This window comes from Lacerta agilis, chromosome 2 (assembly GCF_009819535.1).
Source record: "Lacerta agilis isolate rLacAgi1 chromosome 2, rLacAgi1.pri, whole genome shotgun sequence".
Lineage (NCBI taxonomy): Eukaryota > Metazoa > Chordata > Lepidosauria > Squamata > Lacertidae > Lacerta > Lacerta agilis.
This window is the reverse complement of record NC_046313.1, coordinates 86261065-86276947: the sequence shown is the minus strand read 5'-3', so window position 1 is coordinate 86276947 and position 15883 is coordinate 86261065. Positions and strand designations below refer to the sequence as shown.

The window sequence follows — 15883 nt, the reverse complement described above, 5'->3', positions numbered from 1 at the left end:
TCAACACACTTTGGCAGCGAGTCCCATTGTTGATCCATCACCAAATGACAAAGTACATTATTTTATTTCCCGTGAATCTTCCAGAAATCAGCTACATTTCATGCCGACAAGTTCCAGCGTTATGAGAAGGGTAGGAAAACTTTTCTCCATGCGGTACATAACTTTCTAAACTTCTATAACTTAATCACTTTTTCTCTAAACTAAAAAGTCCCAAACACTGCAACCTTTCTGCACAGGGGAGTTGCTCTGTCTTGTGCAGAAAGCTTGCATTTTGATTGCCCTTTTTTGAAATTTTTCCTCCTCCCCCCCCTGTCTTTTTATAAAAAATAATAATTTTACTAAGGTTTATAGATAAAAATACAAAACAAAAAGATACTGTATTAAGTTTTGTATTTTTAAAAAAAATACAAAACGATACTAAGTTTTGTATTCCCCCCACCTCTTTTCTGAAACTTTTCCAACTTACAATATCCTTTTTGCAGTGGGGCTCTTACGTTCTCATGTCTGACACCTGGAGGTCAGCACATTCTCTGTCTCAGAGTTAAGGGAGCCTCGGCAGAAGGACGCATGCTCTGCAGGTCAGAGGTTTGATCCCTGGTATCCCCATCACCTCCTGGCAAATAGAAGGGGAAGAAATGGAGGCAGTGACGGATTTCACTTTCTTGGGTTCCATGATCACTGCAGATGGTGACAGCAGTCACAAAATTAAAAGACGCCTGCTTCTTGGGAGGAAAGCAATGACAAACCTAGACAGCATCTTAAAAAGCAGAGACATCACCCTGCCAACAAAGATCCATATAGTTAAAGCTATGGTTTTCCCAGTAGTGATGTATGGAAGTGAGAGCTGGACCATAAAGAAGACTGATCTTTTGAATTGATGCTTTTGAATTATGGTGCTGGAGGAGACTCTTGAGAGTCCCACGGACTGCAAGAAGATCAAACCTATCCATTCTGAAGGAAATCAGGCCTGAGTGCTCACTGGAAGGACAGATCCTGAAGCTGAGGCTCCAATACTTTGGCTACCTCATGAGAAGAGAAGACTCCCTGGAAAACACCCTGATGTTGGGAAAGATTGAAGGCACAAGGAGAAGAGGACAGCAGAGGACGAGATGGTTGGATAGTGTTCTCGAAGCTACCAACATGAGTCTGACCAAACTGCAGGAGGCAGTGGAGACAGGAGTGCCTGGCGTGCTCTGGTCCATGGGGTCATGAGGAGTCGGACAGGACTAAACAACAACATCCCCAGGCAGGGATAGGGAAGTGACTCTTGCCCTGTGTCGCAAGCTTGCTTCCTGTCAGTGTGCACTGCAAGGCACCAGCTCAGTGGCTGAGTAGGCCTATCTGACTGGCATGCCAAAGTTCCCAAGTTTACTTCATTCCAGGGTGAATTAAGAGAGGAAGGTAAGGGTGTTTTTTGTTTGTTTGGAGGGGCTTGGCTTGTGGACGAATTCAAGCCCCACTAGCTGTGGAGAAGAAAGTGGCCAAGCTTGCCTAGCCGCCCCCCACCCACCCCTTTCTCGCTTCCCCCACCCCCAATTAGGAGGGAAGAATAGGAGTCTGGGAGGGATTTACTGCGGAGAGAAAGAGTGATCATTGTGCGGGGGGAGGAGGAGGAGTGGGGTGGACAGAGGAAAAGGAGGCGCCGTCGGCGGCGGTTACTTTACAGAATAATTCCCAGTTTCCCTTGAAAACTGACTGGACTAATGAATTTCAACCGGGGTCTACGGTGCCCCTGGGAAACAGAAGAATGCGAGATCGGGAAAGGGGGGGGGCACGGACGACGACGTGGTTGCGAGCCAGAGTTCTGGGTTCCCTAGACTTCGCTGCGCGCACAGACACACGCGCGCGCGTGCACACCCCTCGCTCCCTCCGGCACCACAAAGCCCTCCGAGCCTGGGACTGTGAGAAGATCAAAAGCATTTTGCGCCTAAGTGCGCGCGATCCTCGGAAGCAGAGAGGGGTCAGCCAGGAAGCCCTTTGGCTTTTGCTTTCGCCATCTTTGCTCGGCGGCGGAAGGAGGGCGAGAGAGCAGCAGAGCAGCCAGTCGGTGTGACAGAGAGAAAGAGCGCACGCCTTTGGGCTTTGCAACTTCGCGCGCAAACACACACAAACACGCACGTGTACACACACGCAGACTTTTGTCAACCCCCCTCAGTGATGACACCGGGGGTGGTTCGCCCGCCCCTGGCGCCCTACGCCTCTGTCCCCTCCGCCCCCCACATTTCCGCCCCCTCACTAGCAGCTTATATAAATCTGAAAGTTGTACAAGGCTGGCGACAGAGAGATCCCGAAACTGAAAGGAGGGGGGGGGGAAGCAAAGGTTGATCGCTCGCTTTTTCGAGATGGTTTGCTAGAAGCGATGGCGGATGGACGTCAGGGAATCCGGTGAGAGCCTTTTCCAAAAATCCCCCTCGTCGGGACCCGCTTCGCATCTCTTCCTCGCTCCCCTTCAAAGCTGCCCGCCCTCTCCGTCCTCAACCTCCTCTGCATCTCTTACTCTGCAACGAAGTAAACAGGAAAGCAGCAGCACGTTGCCCTCGTGTTGCTGCTTTCTGTCAACGTGTAGGGGAAAGCTGCAAGCTGCTTCCAGAGCCGCTTTTGCTGCAGGAGAGGCGCGCAAGAGCCGCAAAAGGTAGCGGTCCCTCCAGGCTCTCCTCGGTGGAGGCGGCTCGCCTTCTTCTCCACAGCTAGCAGGGCTTGAATTCGTCCCCAAGCCAAGCCCCTCCCCCCACCCCACCCCCACAAAAGCTAAAATAAATGGTTTGAGAAAATTAGCTTCTTTTCTTAGGGACGTGAGAAGTTTCCTCATACTTCTATTTTAAACAATCACTTTGTTGGCACCTACTGCTTTATACCTTCCTCTGACAATGATAGAATCACATCCACAACTGGGATGTCTCTAAGGGTCCCATGTTTTTAAACTGACTGTATCTATTTCTGCTTTTTGTATGCTAAGCCACTTTTTAGGGAAGTTTTTAATGTGTGTTATTTTTGTATTTGATTTCTGTTGGAAGCCGCCCAGAGTGGCTGGGGAAATCCAGCCAGATGGGCGGGGTACAAATAATAATAATAATAATAATAATAATAATAATAATAATAATAATAATAATAATTTGTTATTGTCCTTTACACCATTTTTCACTTTCTCCTGCAAGATTTCCAACTCAGAGACATGTGGAACTGTTGGTCAGACATCTGCTCAGTGGACTTTCAATATGAAAAGCGAGTCACCACGGGCATTAATTATCCCTGTTAACCTTGGCTACATTCCATTGTCTCGCTAAATCTTAGTCCACCAGGGGTTGCCAATGTGGCTGCAGGTGCTGGCATGCCCACTGGTACAACCTCTGGTGCCTGTGTAAGGTCCTGATAAATATCCATGATGCATGAGAAATTTGCCCTTCCTCCTCAGTTCTTGTTTGCATTGGATCAGCATCGCTACGTCTTCCCTACATTTGGTGTCTGGTGCCCGTAGCACTTTCTCAAAATCCCAAAGGTACCCACTGGCCCCAAACCCTTGACCTATCACTTGCGTAATAAAGACGAAATCCTATATTTAGGTTTCAGTCTTCCGTACGATTCATTATATGTTTGAAAGATGACAACGTAGAACGTCTTCCTTTTCCTTAACTTTGTTGTAGGTGCTGCCCTTCCTAGAGACATGGCTCAGATCCCAGGACCTCACGCTGCTCCTATTTATAACACAGGCAACATATCTGGCTATGAAGGCACAACTGCTGCAGGCAAGTACAAATACCAGAGGTGCATTTGTTAGTGTGGATTTAGTTCCCTAAAGTGTATGCTGTAATAAAGGTGCTTCCCCTGTGCTTGATCCAGAAACTGCAGTGAGTGCAGAATACTGCAGCATGGTTGCTAACAGGAGTAAGGCCTTATGAGCATCTCACACCTGCGCTCCGAGATCTGCACTGGTTGCTGATTCGCTACCTGGCCAAGTTCAACGTGTTTCTATTAGTATATAAAGCCCTTAACAACTTGGGACCAGTTTACCCACATGTGCCCACTGCATGAATGTTCCCTTCCGCTATTGCCAAGGAGAGCTTTATTCCAGCATGTTGCTCATGAGACCTGAGAACATTCACAGCTGCTTATCCTGCTGTTCTTACCTGAACCCCATTCCTTTACAGAGTGGAAACATTGCCTGCCTCCACCTAACTTGTTTCCTGGACATGGAGGTGGGCAACAGCCGCCCCAGAGAACGTGGAAGTAAGTGGATACTGTTAGGCACTCTGTTGTGGACATCCTTCTCAGGGTCACATGACAGTGGTGTGGGTGGGGCCAGAGGCAAAAATGGTCCAAGCGGGGCATGCAGATTTCACCTTGGTTCGGTAGACTAGTTTCCACAGACACTCACACATCTCTCCCCAGCCTCCAGTCAGAAATTCACAAAGTGTTTTCAGAGTTCGAAGACATATTCCAGCCAGGCCTGGGGAGAGTTGTGAGGGCCAGAAAAAAAAGAGATATGGCATGCATATTTGGTTCTTGGCCTTGATGTCCGTCCGTCCCCCCCAGACTTAGAGGACCATGGGAAGTTTTGGTGCTCAATTTTGCTTATCCCTCCTTCTGGTCCTTTCCTACAGCGTTCCTGCCATTTCAGAAGATGAAGCCAAAGAAGCTTTTATCCAGTACGCTTCCAGCAAGTGCTGCTATAGCACAGATCCAGCCAAAGAGATGGTGTTCGATGACCTACAGTCATTCAATACCTACAGAGTAAGCAGTATATATTGGTAATAGCATAGCTATGGAGGAGCAGCTGGTATGGTGGAAGCAGAAACGCCCTCTGAACACGGGCATTGCCAATCTGACACACCTCCCCAACCACACCACCACTTTGCCCCAGTGCCATCCAGGTAAGCCACAGTGACGCTGGTGTTGGGAAGGTGGTTCTGCGGTTCTTCCCAACTACTGCAAACCAGCCACTGCTGCTGCCATTTATTTATTTTGATTACTATGTCCTGTCCGCAGTGGCAAAGCTAAGTATCTTTGTGAAAAGTAGGGATACTTCATTGCAACTACCAATGCAAACTGATGGAAGTTCCCCTTTTGCCTAAATTATGAGGAGCCCACTTGGACCAAGGAGGTCATAGAGCACTTGAAGTTATTCTATGCTGCTGTTGTGCAACAAAAGGTTGTGTTTGATTAACGTACATAGAGGGGGTAAATAAAGAGAAAGAATGTTGCAAATTGAATTTTCACTATGGGTCATGGCTTCAACCAGAGTTGGGGGACCTGTTGTCCTCGAGGTGCTGTTGGACTCCAGCTTCCATCCATCATCCTTGAACATTAGCTGTGTTGGTTGGAGCTTAATTGGAATTGAAAAACATCCAGAGGGCTGCAAGTTCCCCATCCCTGGCCTAACCTGTCTGAAAAGACAGAACAAGAGTTCTATCTAGGCATGGAGCCAAGTTCTTTCCCCATATCGGAGCTGGCAGGTGATTCTGAAGGATAACTCGCATTTTTGGTTCTTCTTGGGATCGTTACCTTCATGAATGTTTCTGAACTTTTTAATCTAGTACCAACATCGCTGGATATCTTGCCCGTCTCAAACCAATGCTTTTGCTTGCAAGAACTGTTGCATGAACATTTCTATGCACTGTTCAAAATTGATACACATTTATGGATTTATTCTCATTAGCCTTTGCTACTTGTTTTTCAGTATCTGCAGTTCTTTTATATTAGCATGAACACTTGTAGGAGGGGACATTCTTTTTTATTTTTAGTATATATAACCATTTTGAATTAATGCATAAAAGATGCATTTTACTTGCACTGTTTTGTAGTTTTCTGGCGGTTGATTTGTGTTGGCTTTAACCAGAGATGTTTTAAGGTGTTGCTTCCGTGTGTAATTGCTCTAAGGCAATTTTAAAAATCTGCTGACTAGTTCTTAATTGGCAGTGAAGTGTTTAATTCTTGAAAGTTGTTTCTTAGTATAAACTGGAGACCTTCACTGAATCAAGATCCTCTGAATATAAGGCGGAACCTTATGGGGGTAAGTACTGCTATGCTACGCTACAATCCAGCCCCACTTAGGCCAGTCTGATCCATCCAAGCCCTTTGTAGTGTGTGCATCTCCTTTGACTTCTGTTAGCTGAGCTGGCCTCCTGCCAGTCACCCACTGGGCAGGCAGGAGTCCTGTTGACATTATCCCTGTGGATACCCAGCAGAGGACCTTGAAATGGGTTTCCAAGGGTGGGAATGGGGCTGAGCTGGCCTGGGAGTCAATGGATCACGAGCTGGTCTAACAGCAGCCATCAGGTGATATTAAGTCAGCTTTTCCTGCCCCCCTCCCCAATTCCATGGCCACTGAGCAGCTGAGGATGTTGTGATGGTTCTTCCACTCCACAAAAGGCTGTGTCAGCAGGTGGTGGGAGTTCGGGTAGCAACCTGAGAGGACTTTAAAAGGAACCAGATTTTATTGCTTTCTCAAGGCATTATGTAAAGGACACAGTATAATAATGTAGAACAAGGCGTTCAACTCAAAAGAACAGATACGTTCAAAAAAATGCATATTTGTGGACCTTTGTTCTAAAACACCTGAAAGCATGAGATGGAACTGGGCTTTAGTTTAGCCCACATTATATCTCCATTTCTGTATGTCCTGAAACCAAGGTACACTGGTACCTTGGAAGTGGAATGGAATCTGTTTTGGAAGTCCGTTCAACTTCTAAACATTCGGAAACCAAGGTGCGGATTCCGATTGGCTGCAGTAAGCTCCTTTAGCCAATTAGAAGCCATGGAAGTTGCATTGTACGTTCGGGTTACAAATAATGTTCACAAACCGGAACATCCACTTCTGGGTTTGTGGCATTTGGGAGCCAAAACATTTGACTCACAAGGTGTTCGGGATCCAAGGTATAGCTGTATAGCTAAAGATGGATGCCCTTCACAGCTTTGGTAGAATTGGAGAGTTCCTCAAAGACACGCATCCTGACTTTAAATGAAACATTGGTAAGATTAGACTGTACTGTATAAAGTGCAGAATAAATTTATATGTTTCCTCTGAGGTCATTGTCTTGGTATGGTATCAGAAGAAGTCCTGGGATTGACAAAGGTCACATACAAAGTCCGAGAGCAATTTAAAGTATATTTCTGTACAATGCGACATGAAATGAAGCAGTGATCAATTGTTGATCTTACAACTTGTATGCCTGCTTGCTCATAAGACGATATGTCCTTGTTGCTTTCCAGCCCATAATTGATACTAGATATGTAGCACAGATTTTCTTAGTGAGATCAGGTAAAATAATGGGTCTATATTTCTAAGTAGAGAAAATAATTTAGGTTACTCTAGTTATTAGCTGAAAAGTTGGGAAAATGAAAATGTGGTAAATTTATCATTGATATATTTTTTTAAAAATAATTTTGTTTGTTAAACAAAAGAGGTGGCGTTAAAGTCAGGGCACTTTTGCAACACCAGCTCCTGGAAAATGGAAAGCCACGCTATTGATTTTAAAGCATAGTTTGCACTGCAATCCATACAAGGGTAACCCATGGGGAAGAACGGATGAGGACGTCACTCTCTTGTGAGGGTAGGAAGTACACTGCTTAGAGATGACTGATTAAGCAGTAAATCAATTGTTGGAATGCTGGTGACGATCATCATGCTGAAAGCTGGCTCCCGATAGCAAACGATCATTTTGCTGTAGCGGCTAATATGCATGCTCTTATTTTGCTTGTATTGTGCATTGGAAAACATGAGCTTCTCTGAGGCCAAGCCAGATGGTAGTGTAAGTTCAGCTGTCAGAAAATAGTCCAATCCAGCTTTCTTATACCAGGTGGAGCAGTAGATTCCTACCTGCATGGGACACCTCCTTTGCCTTGGGATGTGAGAGCAGACGCTCCTGGCATGTTCCGAGAGAAAACCCAGAGAATCAGAGTGCCTCATACATCAGCATTAACGGTACAGAGCTAATGTATCAGTGAATATGGTGGTATACATAGGCCCATGCGTTTTGTCTTGCCAGCACCCTTCTCCATCTTGTTGGCTGTAATAGCTAGGTTCTGCCCTAGCCCAATGTCTGCTAGCATGGAAATCATAAGGCTGTGGTTGAGATTGAAATTCTGAACCTTCTGACAGTAGAAAACCTGGGTGGGAATCTTCTAGATCTTGTTGCAGTTCAGAACCCTTAACAAACTTGGGTTCCTAGAACTCGGCGGGGGGGGACGGACCATGGCTGTTTAAAGTGGCACCATAACACTTTGAATGTATGGTATGAATGTGGCCATAGTTTAATGCAAATTAAATGGAAACTCACCAGATCCTCTTAACATCGCCTGCTCTACATAGGAGCAGGACAGTATTTCCAGACAACCCAGGTCCAAATTAAAGCTGCTGGCTCCGTTTTAAGGCTCTCCTTTCTTTGATTTTGAAGGCTTGCCCAACATGTGGATCGACTGGTAGGCGTCACTGCAGTAAATGCAATGGCAACAGCAAGGTAAGTAGCTGTGAGTAAGGGGGATATTTTCCTTAGTGTGGAGTTTTTGTTTTGTAGAAAGGTGAGGACACAGATGAGAAAATAAAAGGTGGTGGAGGAGGAAGCAACATTTCTTTTGTGCAGTAGCCTTTCCTGCTATTGTCTAAACAGCTGATGGGATGTTGACTAGCAGGACCAAATTGGAACCCCGGAGATACAAACCAGAAAGCCAGTAAATATTAGATATAGCAATTGTACTGGATGTCGGGGGTATCTGTTTTCTCTACTGGTTTTTCTTCCATATTTGGAAGCTCAGAACAGAGAACAATTAAAATGACTGACTACGTAATCATGGATGTGAGAAATATTAATTTAAGTAAACATTGCAATACCACCCAAAATTGTTAAAAGCCATGGCTAACAACCCTTCCATCATTTTTTAATCTGTTAATTCAGAAAAAGTTTATTTTTATTTAAAAAAACAACCAATCTACATTTTTACATGCTTCATGAAAATAGAAAGTGATGAAGGATGGTGGAATCGAATAGAGTATCAAAGACATTGCTGAGAGCAGCCTGCTCCATGCCACTATAGTTCACAGATTGATGGAACTAGGCAGCTTCTCTTGTTAAGAGGCAAGAAATCTCCAGCTGCATCTAGGCAGTGTTAAGAAAGCAGGAGGAGAAGGTAAATGCCTCTCACTTGTATGGAATTAGCCAGGTTGGGTCAATGAGACAGGGAAGTCCTCTGTCACAGAGGGAAGACCTTTGGATGTTTGACCAAGACAAAGTGGTCTTCAGGACTGACCCTTCCCCTCATACTTCAGCACCACATTTCATGAGTTGCAGGAAACATCTTCTAATATTTTTTTTGTCTCAGGTGGCAGCAGTTTGAGGTTCGTAGGGCTTTAAAAAAAATACACTTGGTGGAGAGTGGAATCTGATTCTGGGGGGGGGGGAGATAGTCCCCCTTGTTTCCCACAAGCAAGCCACCCAAGATTGTCTTGTCTTGAGAACCACAAGAAGCACGTAGAATTGAGAAGGCTTGGATCTAGCCAACATTTCTGACAGTTCTGCAGTTACAGCTGACTCCGTGGCCCATTTGCCCATAGGGACATTTCTTCGCAACAATGTCCTCATTGAGGATATGTGCAAAGGTGGTACCTTGGGCCTCTCCATCTATTTCCACAGTGCGTTACAAGATGGACGTCTTAGCTTTGGCAGATAGCACCTTAATGACTGATAGAGAAAGTAGTGAAGTGATTCCTTGTTAAAGATGATGATGGAGATCTGCTTTTGCCCAACGAGTGTTTTGTTTGGAGATACCCTGCTTATTTCTGGCTCTTTTGTCTAAAATTAAATCCCAACAGCAACAGTGTGGGAGTTGTCGTGGAAGAGGAGTCCGGTTTGTGGATGACACATGTGACCAATGTTTGGGAAGTGGAACTGAAAAGTGCGTGAGTCAATATGCAAATATATGAGGAAGATGCTCTTTTTTTTTTCATTGACGGGTTTGAGTGTTGCACTATCTGGGCACCCATAATTCTTTGAGGAAAATAGTATGTTTTGAATGTGTTTTATAGGTATCATGGGTGCTCAGCCTCACTCATTGGCCTTGGGAAAGCTGCAGGATGAAAGATACATCTGCAGTATGGGAATAATAAGACTTAGCTTTCCTTCAGAGGTGTGCAAATGTTTGAAATTCTGCATGTGTAGGACTTTATAAACCCTAAGTTGATGATGGAGAGAGAGAGAGAGAGAGAGAGAGAGAGAGAGAGAGAGAGAGAGAGAGATAATAGTAGACCCAGCCACGCGTTGCTGTGGCTCATTTTGTGGAAACAGCCCTGAGACTTCCCCGTCACCTGTTGTTTTTTCCTCTCCCGTTCCCCCCTCCCTGTCCTCTCTCATCGCAGACTCCCTCTCTAGTTTGTGCGCGGCTTCCCTCTGACGACCCCCCTGCCTCCCTCTCCTCTCTCCTCCTGGGCTGCCTGACAGCCCCCCCCCACTGGAAGGAGACCCCGTTTTCGCTTCCCTCCCCACAGTTTCTGCATTTGAAATGCTGCCTGCCTCCGGTAAATATGCTAGCTCCGTCCCCTGCGCACACGACCCCGCTTTTGCCTACCAAACTTGGGTTGGTTCTCCAGAACCAGCAATGGTGTCCAGCATGCTTTCAGCTTTGCTACGTTCCCCTCCCAGTTTCTGGGCTGTTAGCAGAGCAATTTTAGCTATTTCAGAGTCACTCACATAGCAGGAAGATGGTCTGTGTGTAAAGGAACTGCAGCAATAAATCTCTCAGGAGCCAGCTTCTTCCTTATGTAGAAGTTTTATTATTTACAGCACAAACGACCCAGCATGGCTAACTCCCAGCACAGCGGAACAGAAAGAGAAAGTGTCCCAAATGCTGACTCACAGAAAAACAGCACACCATGTGATCAGAGCAGTTTTAACCCTGTAAGCTCTGAAATATATCACAGCCTATGGTCTCTGACGTCCACTGGAGGGCGCTTTTTTGCACGAATTCATGAATTTACCTGGGAAAGGTGTGATATTTTTGCAATCTAGGTACCTAAGAACCTTCCCATATGGCCAAGAAATGTGTCCAAATTTGAAGGCAATCAGTCAAGCGGTTATGGAGCATTGCAGCTACATCAAACGACCCATCTTGAACGTTTTTATATATATATAGATATAGGAAGTGTTGTCCTGGATCTTTCTGTAACTGAAGGGATTCAAATGTATTTTGCACTTGGGAAGGAATTTGTGCCGAAATGTAAAATAAAGCAAAAGGTGTTGCCTAATGACAGCACCCTGGAATGAGGGCTATAGTGTAACTGTCTGAGAAAATATAAATATAAATGGAATTCTCTTCTGTTGCATGATTTTTCTCATTCAAAGACGTGGGATCAACTGATCAAACCCTTACTGGCAAATTTGCCAGGAAAATCTGAAGCCTCCCATATTAAATATCTTTTGGAAGACAGGTCAAATGATACTACACTGGCCATGGCAAAGTTTCTTTTGGAGGTTATAAGAAACAAAGATCATTATGCCCTAGATAACACACAAAATGACTGCCTTGGTTTCTTCCATCTGTCTGTCTGGTCGTTTTAACTGTATCTAGTTTTGAAATTGTTCTGTGGGTCTTTGGAGCACAATAAAGTGTTGACTGTTTGTTTTGTGATTTTGCTCATTCAAAGACATGTGGTGTTGTTTTGCAAAATTTGAAATAGCATGAAATTTAGACAACCCTCAAGTGAATGGAGGAAAGATCCTGCAAGATTTAACTTTCACCTCCCCATTGGTCCCAGGCACATGTAGACAGTTAAGAAGATGGTGATCTGTCGTTTTAATCTTTTAATCTTTATGAGTTTTGCTGTGTACATATAATTGCTATGATGATGCAGCAGCCTCCCTGAAGCTAAAGCTGGTCGGTGCCTAGTTGGGGGACATATGGAAGCCTGTGGGAGTTCCGTGGTGGAAAAATAGGTAAAGGTAAAGGGACCCCTGACCGTTAGGTCCAGTCGCAGACAACTCTGGGGTTGCGGTGCTCATCTCGCTTTATTGGCGGAGGGAGCCGGCGTACAGCTTGCGGGTCATGTGGCCAGCATGACTAAGCCACTTCTGGCGAACCAGAGCAGCACGGAAATGCCATTTACCTTCCCGCCGGAGCAGTATCTATTTATCTACTTGTGCTTTCAAACTGTTAGGTTGGCAGGAGCTGGGAATGAGCAACGGGAGTTCACCCCGTCGCTGGGATTCGAACCGCCGACCTTCTGATCGGCAAGCCCTAGGCTCCGTGGTTTAGAATATGTGGGAAAATACATATGAAAGAAAGGCTTAGGGATATGTATGAAGCAGAAGGTTCTGAAGAAAGCAAATAAAGCAGACTTCCAGCCCTTATCCAAAACTATGGGGCATGCCACACTGCATGTCTCTGTGTGCCTGGGTTGGCTAAGTATATCCAAGAGAGCAGAAATAGGGTTGCCATCCCCTGACTAGTATTGGCCATACTGGAAAATGTTGCTAACTGAAAAAGAAACTCTGCTTGTTATGCATCCTGAGGTCCACAAGATAGCGGCATTTCCCAACATAAAAACGAAACAAGAAGACAGCTCTATAATTGAGAGACCTCTATTCCAATGGTTTTGCCAGATTATACTTCCATTTTTTTGTGTGTTTCAGCCAGGCTCACAAAGTACTAAGCTTTATGCCGAATAGTTTCATTACATTTTATCAGACCTTGTGTTTTATTACATTTTATTTACAGTTGCCAGGAGTGTTCTGGTATGGGAACAACAGTCTGCAACGATTGTGAAGGAAAAGGACAACTGCTGTCGTTCATTGAGCTGCAAGTTGAATGGCAAGTCTTGTCAAAATAGACTGTGGTGGAAAGGGGAGGCCGCTTGTAACTGCGTGGAAAATTGGATCTGCCTACCAGGGCCACCTGAGTTTTACATTCAGCATCATGAGTGAAAGGATCCAGTATACATGCTAGAAATGGTTACTCAACTGATCTGGAAAAAAGGGCCTGAGACCTCTTGTCATTTAGATTAGCTGTATGGGGCTAGATGAGGCACTACTCTGCCTCAATCTGCATCGACGGCTACCTTTGAGCACTGTGCCAGTTTTGTGACTTCATGAATTTATGGTCAGGGCCTGATGTGGTTCAGTTTTCCCATGGGACTGCACTGTGTTTGATATATGTTGAAGATTGACCCCACGTAAAAAGCTTACATAGCAGGGGGAGCCATTTTGAGAGCGTTTGGTTTGAGAAGGATGTTGTGCTGTGAAAACAAGAAAGGCTGCATGTTGTCATTGCAACTTTCCTGCCTTTTGCCTTCATAGGAAGAACAATGTTTATGAATATGTGGCAGATGAAAGATCTGGATTTCCTATCGAACTCTTCAAAACGGTTACTGGAGAGACGTTGTTTGTTGACGACAGCCCTATGGTAATGAAATGCTTTCAGCAAAAGCAGTAATGCAAAGAGAGGCAGGACTTGAAAAGGAACCAGCTTAAGTGTTGACAATTAATTAATTGGTGGGCCATATTTCAGCATAGCTCCCAAACTATTGCTGGCCTTGATAGCCAAGGCAAACCTTGTGGACCTATAGCTCCGCATGAAGTCAGGGACCATCCCCCACTTTCTTCCTAGCTGGGGAGGATGTGGGTAGGGTAACCCAGGGGAGAACAATCCCTGTGCTGCTCCTTCCATTCATGGAACTGGAGAAATTTTGGTGTTGGGTGACAGTGACATTTGGCCCACTTCAGTAGTGCATTTGTCAAATGGCAACACATTTTTCTGCGGAGGCCCATGCTAGGGCTTGTTTCGGCACTGGGCTGCCAGAGCATAAGAAGTGCCAAAGTGTGAACCGCAACCCAACCTATCTCTGGTTCCCATTTCCACTAGACATTGAAAACAGCATCATACCACACTAAACAGTCATGGCTTTCCCCCAGGGAATCCTGGGAACTGTCTTTGGTTAAGGATGCTCTGGGTTGTTAGGGCTAAAGTTCCCACAGTGGTTTACTAATCCCTCTTCTCAGGGAACTCTCCTGATAGTTTTGTGTAAAAGAGAAATGGCTGGACAGGAACATACCGGGTTGCCCAGAAACAGCCTGGTTTCATCATCTTGTATTGGCAACAGTAGTTTGCTCTGCATTTTACCTGTCTAAAGTGCAGGCAAGAGGTATGCAATTGCGTTTTAGAGATCAGCTATGGTTCATGTCTACATAATGTGATAAAACAATGACTAGCCTGCTCTTGTTGCTCGGTCAGGACTTCAGTTTTCTATTTGTATGTCTTTGAAATTTGTGTTTCCGTAGGTATATCCAGTCATTAGTTTCCCTGATGGTGGCGTCAGTCAAGCCTCCAGAAATGCCGTTGAACACCACCAAGCTCAGTTTGCACCTACAAGGCGGATACTGAGGCAGGCAAGTGCTGTGAATATTAACAGAATCACCGCTGAGGCGATGGTCCACAGTGGTGGGGTCCAAGAGAATTGCCTGGAGCACTTCCTTCCCATGCAGGGTCATAGTGAAATTCATACACCTGCTGGCCTCCATTGACCTGTGCCCTTGCAAACATTCTAAGCTTTGTAGGCTTTTTCCATATTCGGTCAAGTTCCTACATTGGCAGCACCCTAGGCTAAGGGATTTTTGGGTCAGAGAATAGGGATGGGGAACTTATGGTTTTTCAGGTGTTGTTGCACTCCAGCATTAGTAAGCCCAGCAGGCATGCCCAGCAGTTTGAGACAAGAACATCTCGAGGGTCACAGATTCCCCATACCTGCCAAATAGGGGCTGCAGCACGTCCGTGTTCATAATGTGCCTAACTCGTGCAATTCTTCTATGTATGTATAAAAGAAAGCGATTCAGGCTTCAAAGCGATTGAACATTTCAGTAAATGATACACTGATGTTTAGACCCTAAATGTACCTTATTTGTGTTTTTACAGAGGCAAACAATTGAGCTGATACTTCTCACCAGGGTACAATATTTATGGCATGGAAAACTTTACTCCTTCTATGTTTATGGCAAGGAACGCAAGGTGCATGCGGATGATTATCCACAGAAGTGTTGCTGTACCATCCTGTGATTATTATGGGCTATTTCAACCGGTGTAAAAGAAGCACTGTTGATTAAAACTTGTGGAATATTTGCAGTCCCTCCTCACCCCATTTTTTGAAAAAGAAGTTTATTGACCCACTTTATAAGAATTGTGGAAGATGCTTAAATAAATTGGACATAAAGGACTAAATTTATCAAACTCCAGGATTCCATATTAGATAGAGAAAGACGAGCAATCAGTGCAAGGATGTCTTGTGCACAACAGACCAGTCCTGCCCCCCCCCAGCATGTCTCCTGGGTATGTTCTTTTTTAATGCTTTATTAATATTAAAAAGATAAACAAACAAATATATGTATAATCAAAATAGAAATGCAAAAAGAAAATCACATTATTTGTTCACTGTACATTCTTGAGTTCCCTACGACTTCCCGCCACCCCATCATGCATTTACTTCTTATTTTATCTAGTGCACTATTAATCTCTATTTTCTTTTTAATCGTCAATAATATATTCCCTTATAAACATCCATCGTAACACAGAAGCCATTCAAATCCTGCCACAGACTTTGTACTAGTACAATAATCTTTAAGATATTTTTTTATACATGTCCCATTTCCGAATAAATGTTTGTTCAGTATTACCTCTCAATTTGTCATTTTTGCCAGCTTGGCGAACTCCATCAATTTACTTTGCCATTCCGGTTTTGTTAGGATTTTCTCCCCTTTCCAATTCATTGTGATCATTATTCTTGCTGATACAGTACAAAACCTGAAGCTAAGGCTCCAATACTTTGGCCACCTCATGAGAAGAGAAGACTCCCCGGAAAAGACCCCGATGTTGGGAAAGATGGAGGGCACAAGGAGAAGGGGAAGGCAGAGGA

General features: G+C 44.8%; 1 protein-coding gene across 1 annotated transcript; it reads left to right on the top strand.

The window, feature by feature from the left end:
• The first annotated feature begins 3646 nt into the window (after nt 1-3646).
• LOC117041881 (protein SSUH2 homolog) lies at nt 3647-15169 on the top strand. Its single transcript, XM_033141157.1, has 11 exons — nt 3647-3743; nt 4146-4224; nt 4599-4728; nt 5947-6007; nt 7794-7918; nt 8391-8453; nt 9803-9885; nt 12700-12792; nt 13278-13383; nt 14259-14366; nt 14890-15169. Exons 1-11 carry the CDS (start codon nt 3662-3664, stop codon nt 15028-15030), a joined length of 1071 nt encoding a protein of 356 aa, XP_032997048.1. The 5' UTR covers nt 3647-3661; the 3' UTR covers nt 15031-15169.
• Nucleotides 15170-15883: the final 714 nt, after the last annotated feature.

Excerpts from the sequence above, each read along its gene's own strand:
- LOC117041881 (XM_033141157.1), top strand. The coding sequence starts at position 3,662 with ATGGCTCAGATCCCAGGACCTCACGCTGCTCCTATTTATAACACAGGC. Across the intron at positions 3,744-4,145 it reads TGAAGGCACAACTGCTGCAG|AGTGGAAACATTGCCTGCCT; the intron begins GCAAGTACAAAT and ends ATTCCTTTACAG. Across the intron at positions 4,225-4,598 it reads CCGCCCCAGAGAACGTGGAA|CGTTCCTGCCATTTCAGAAG; the intron begins GTAAGTGGATAC and ends CCTTTCCTACAG.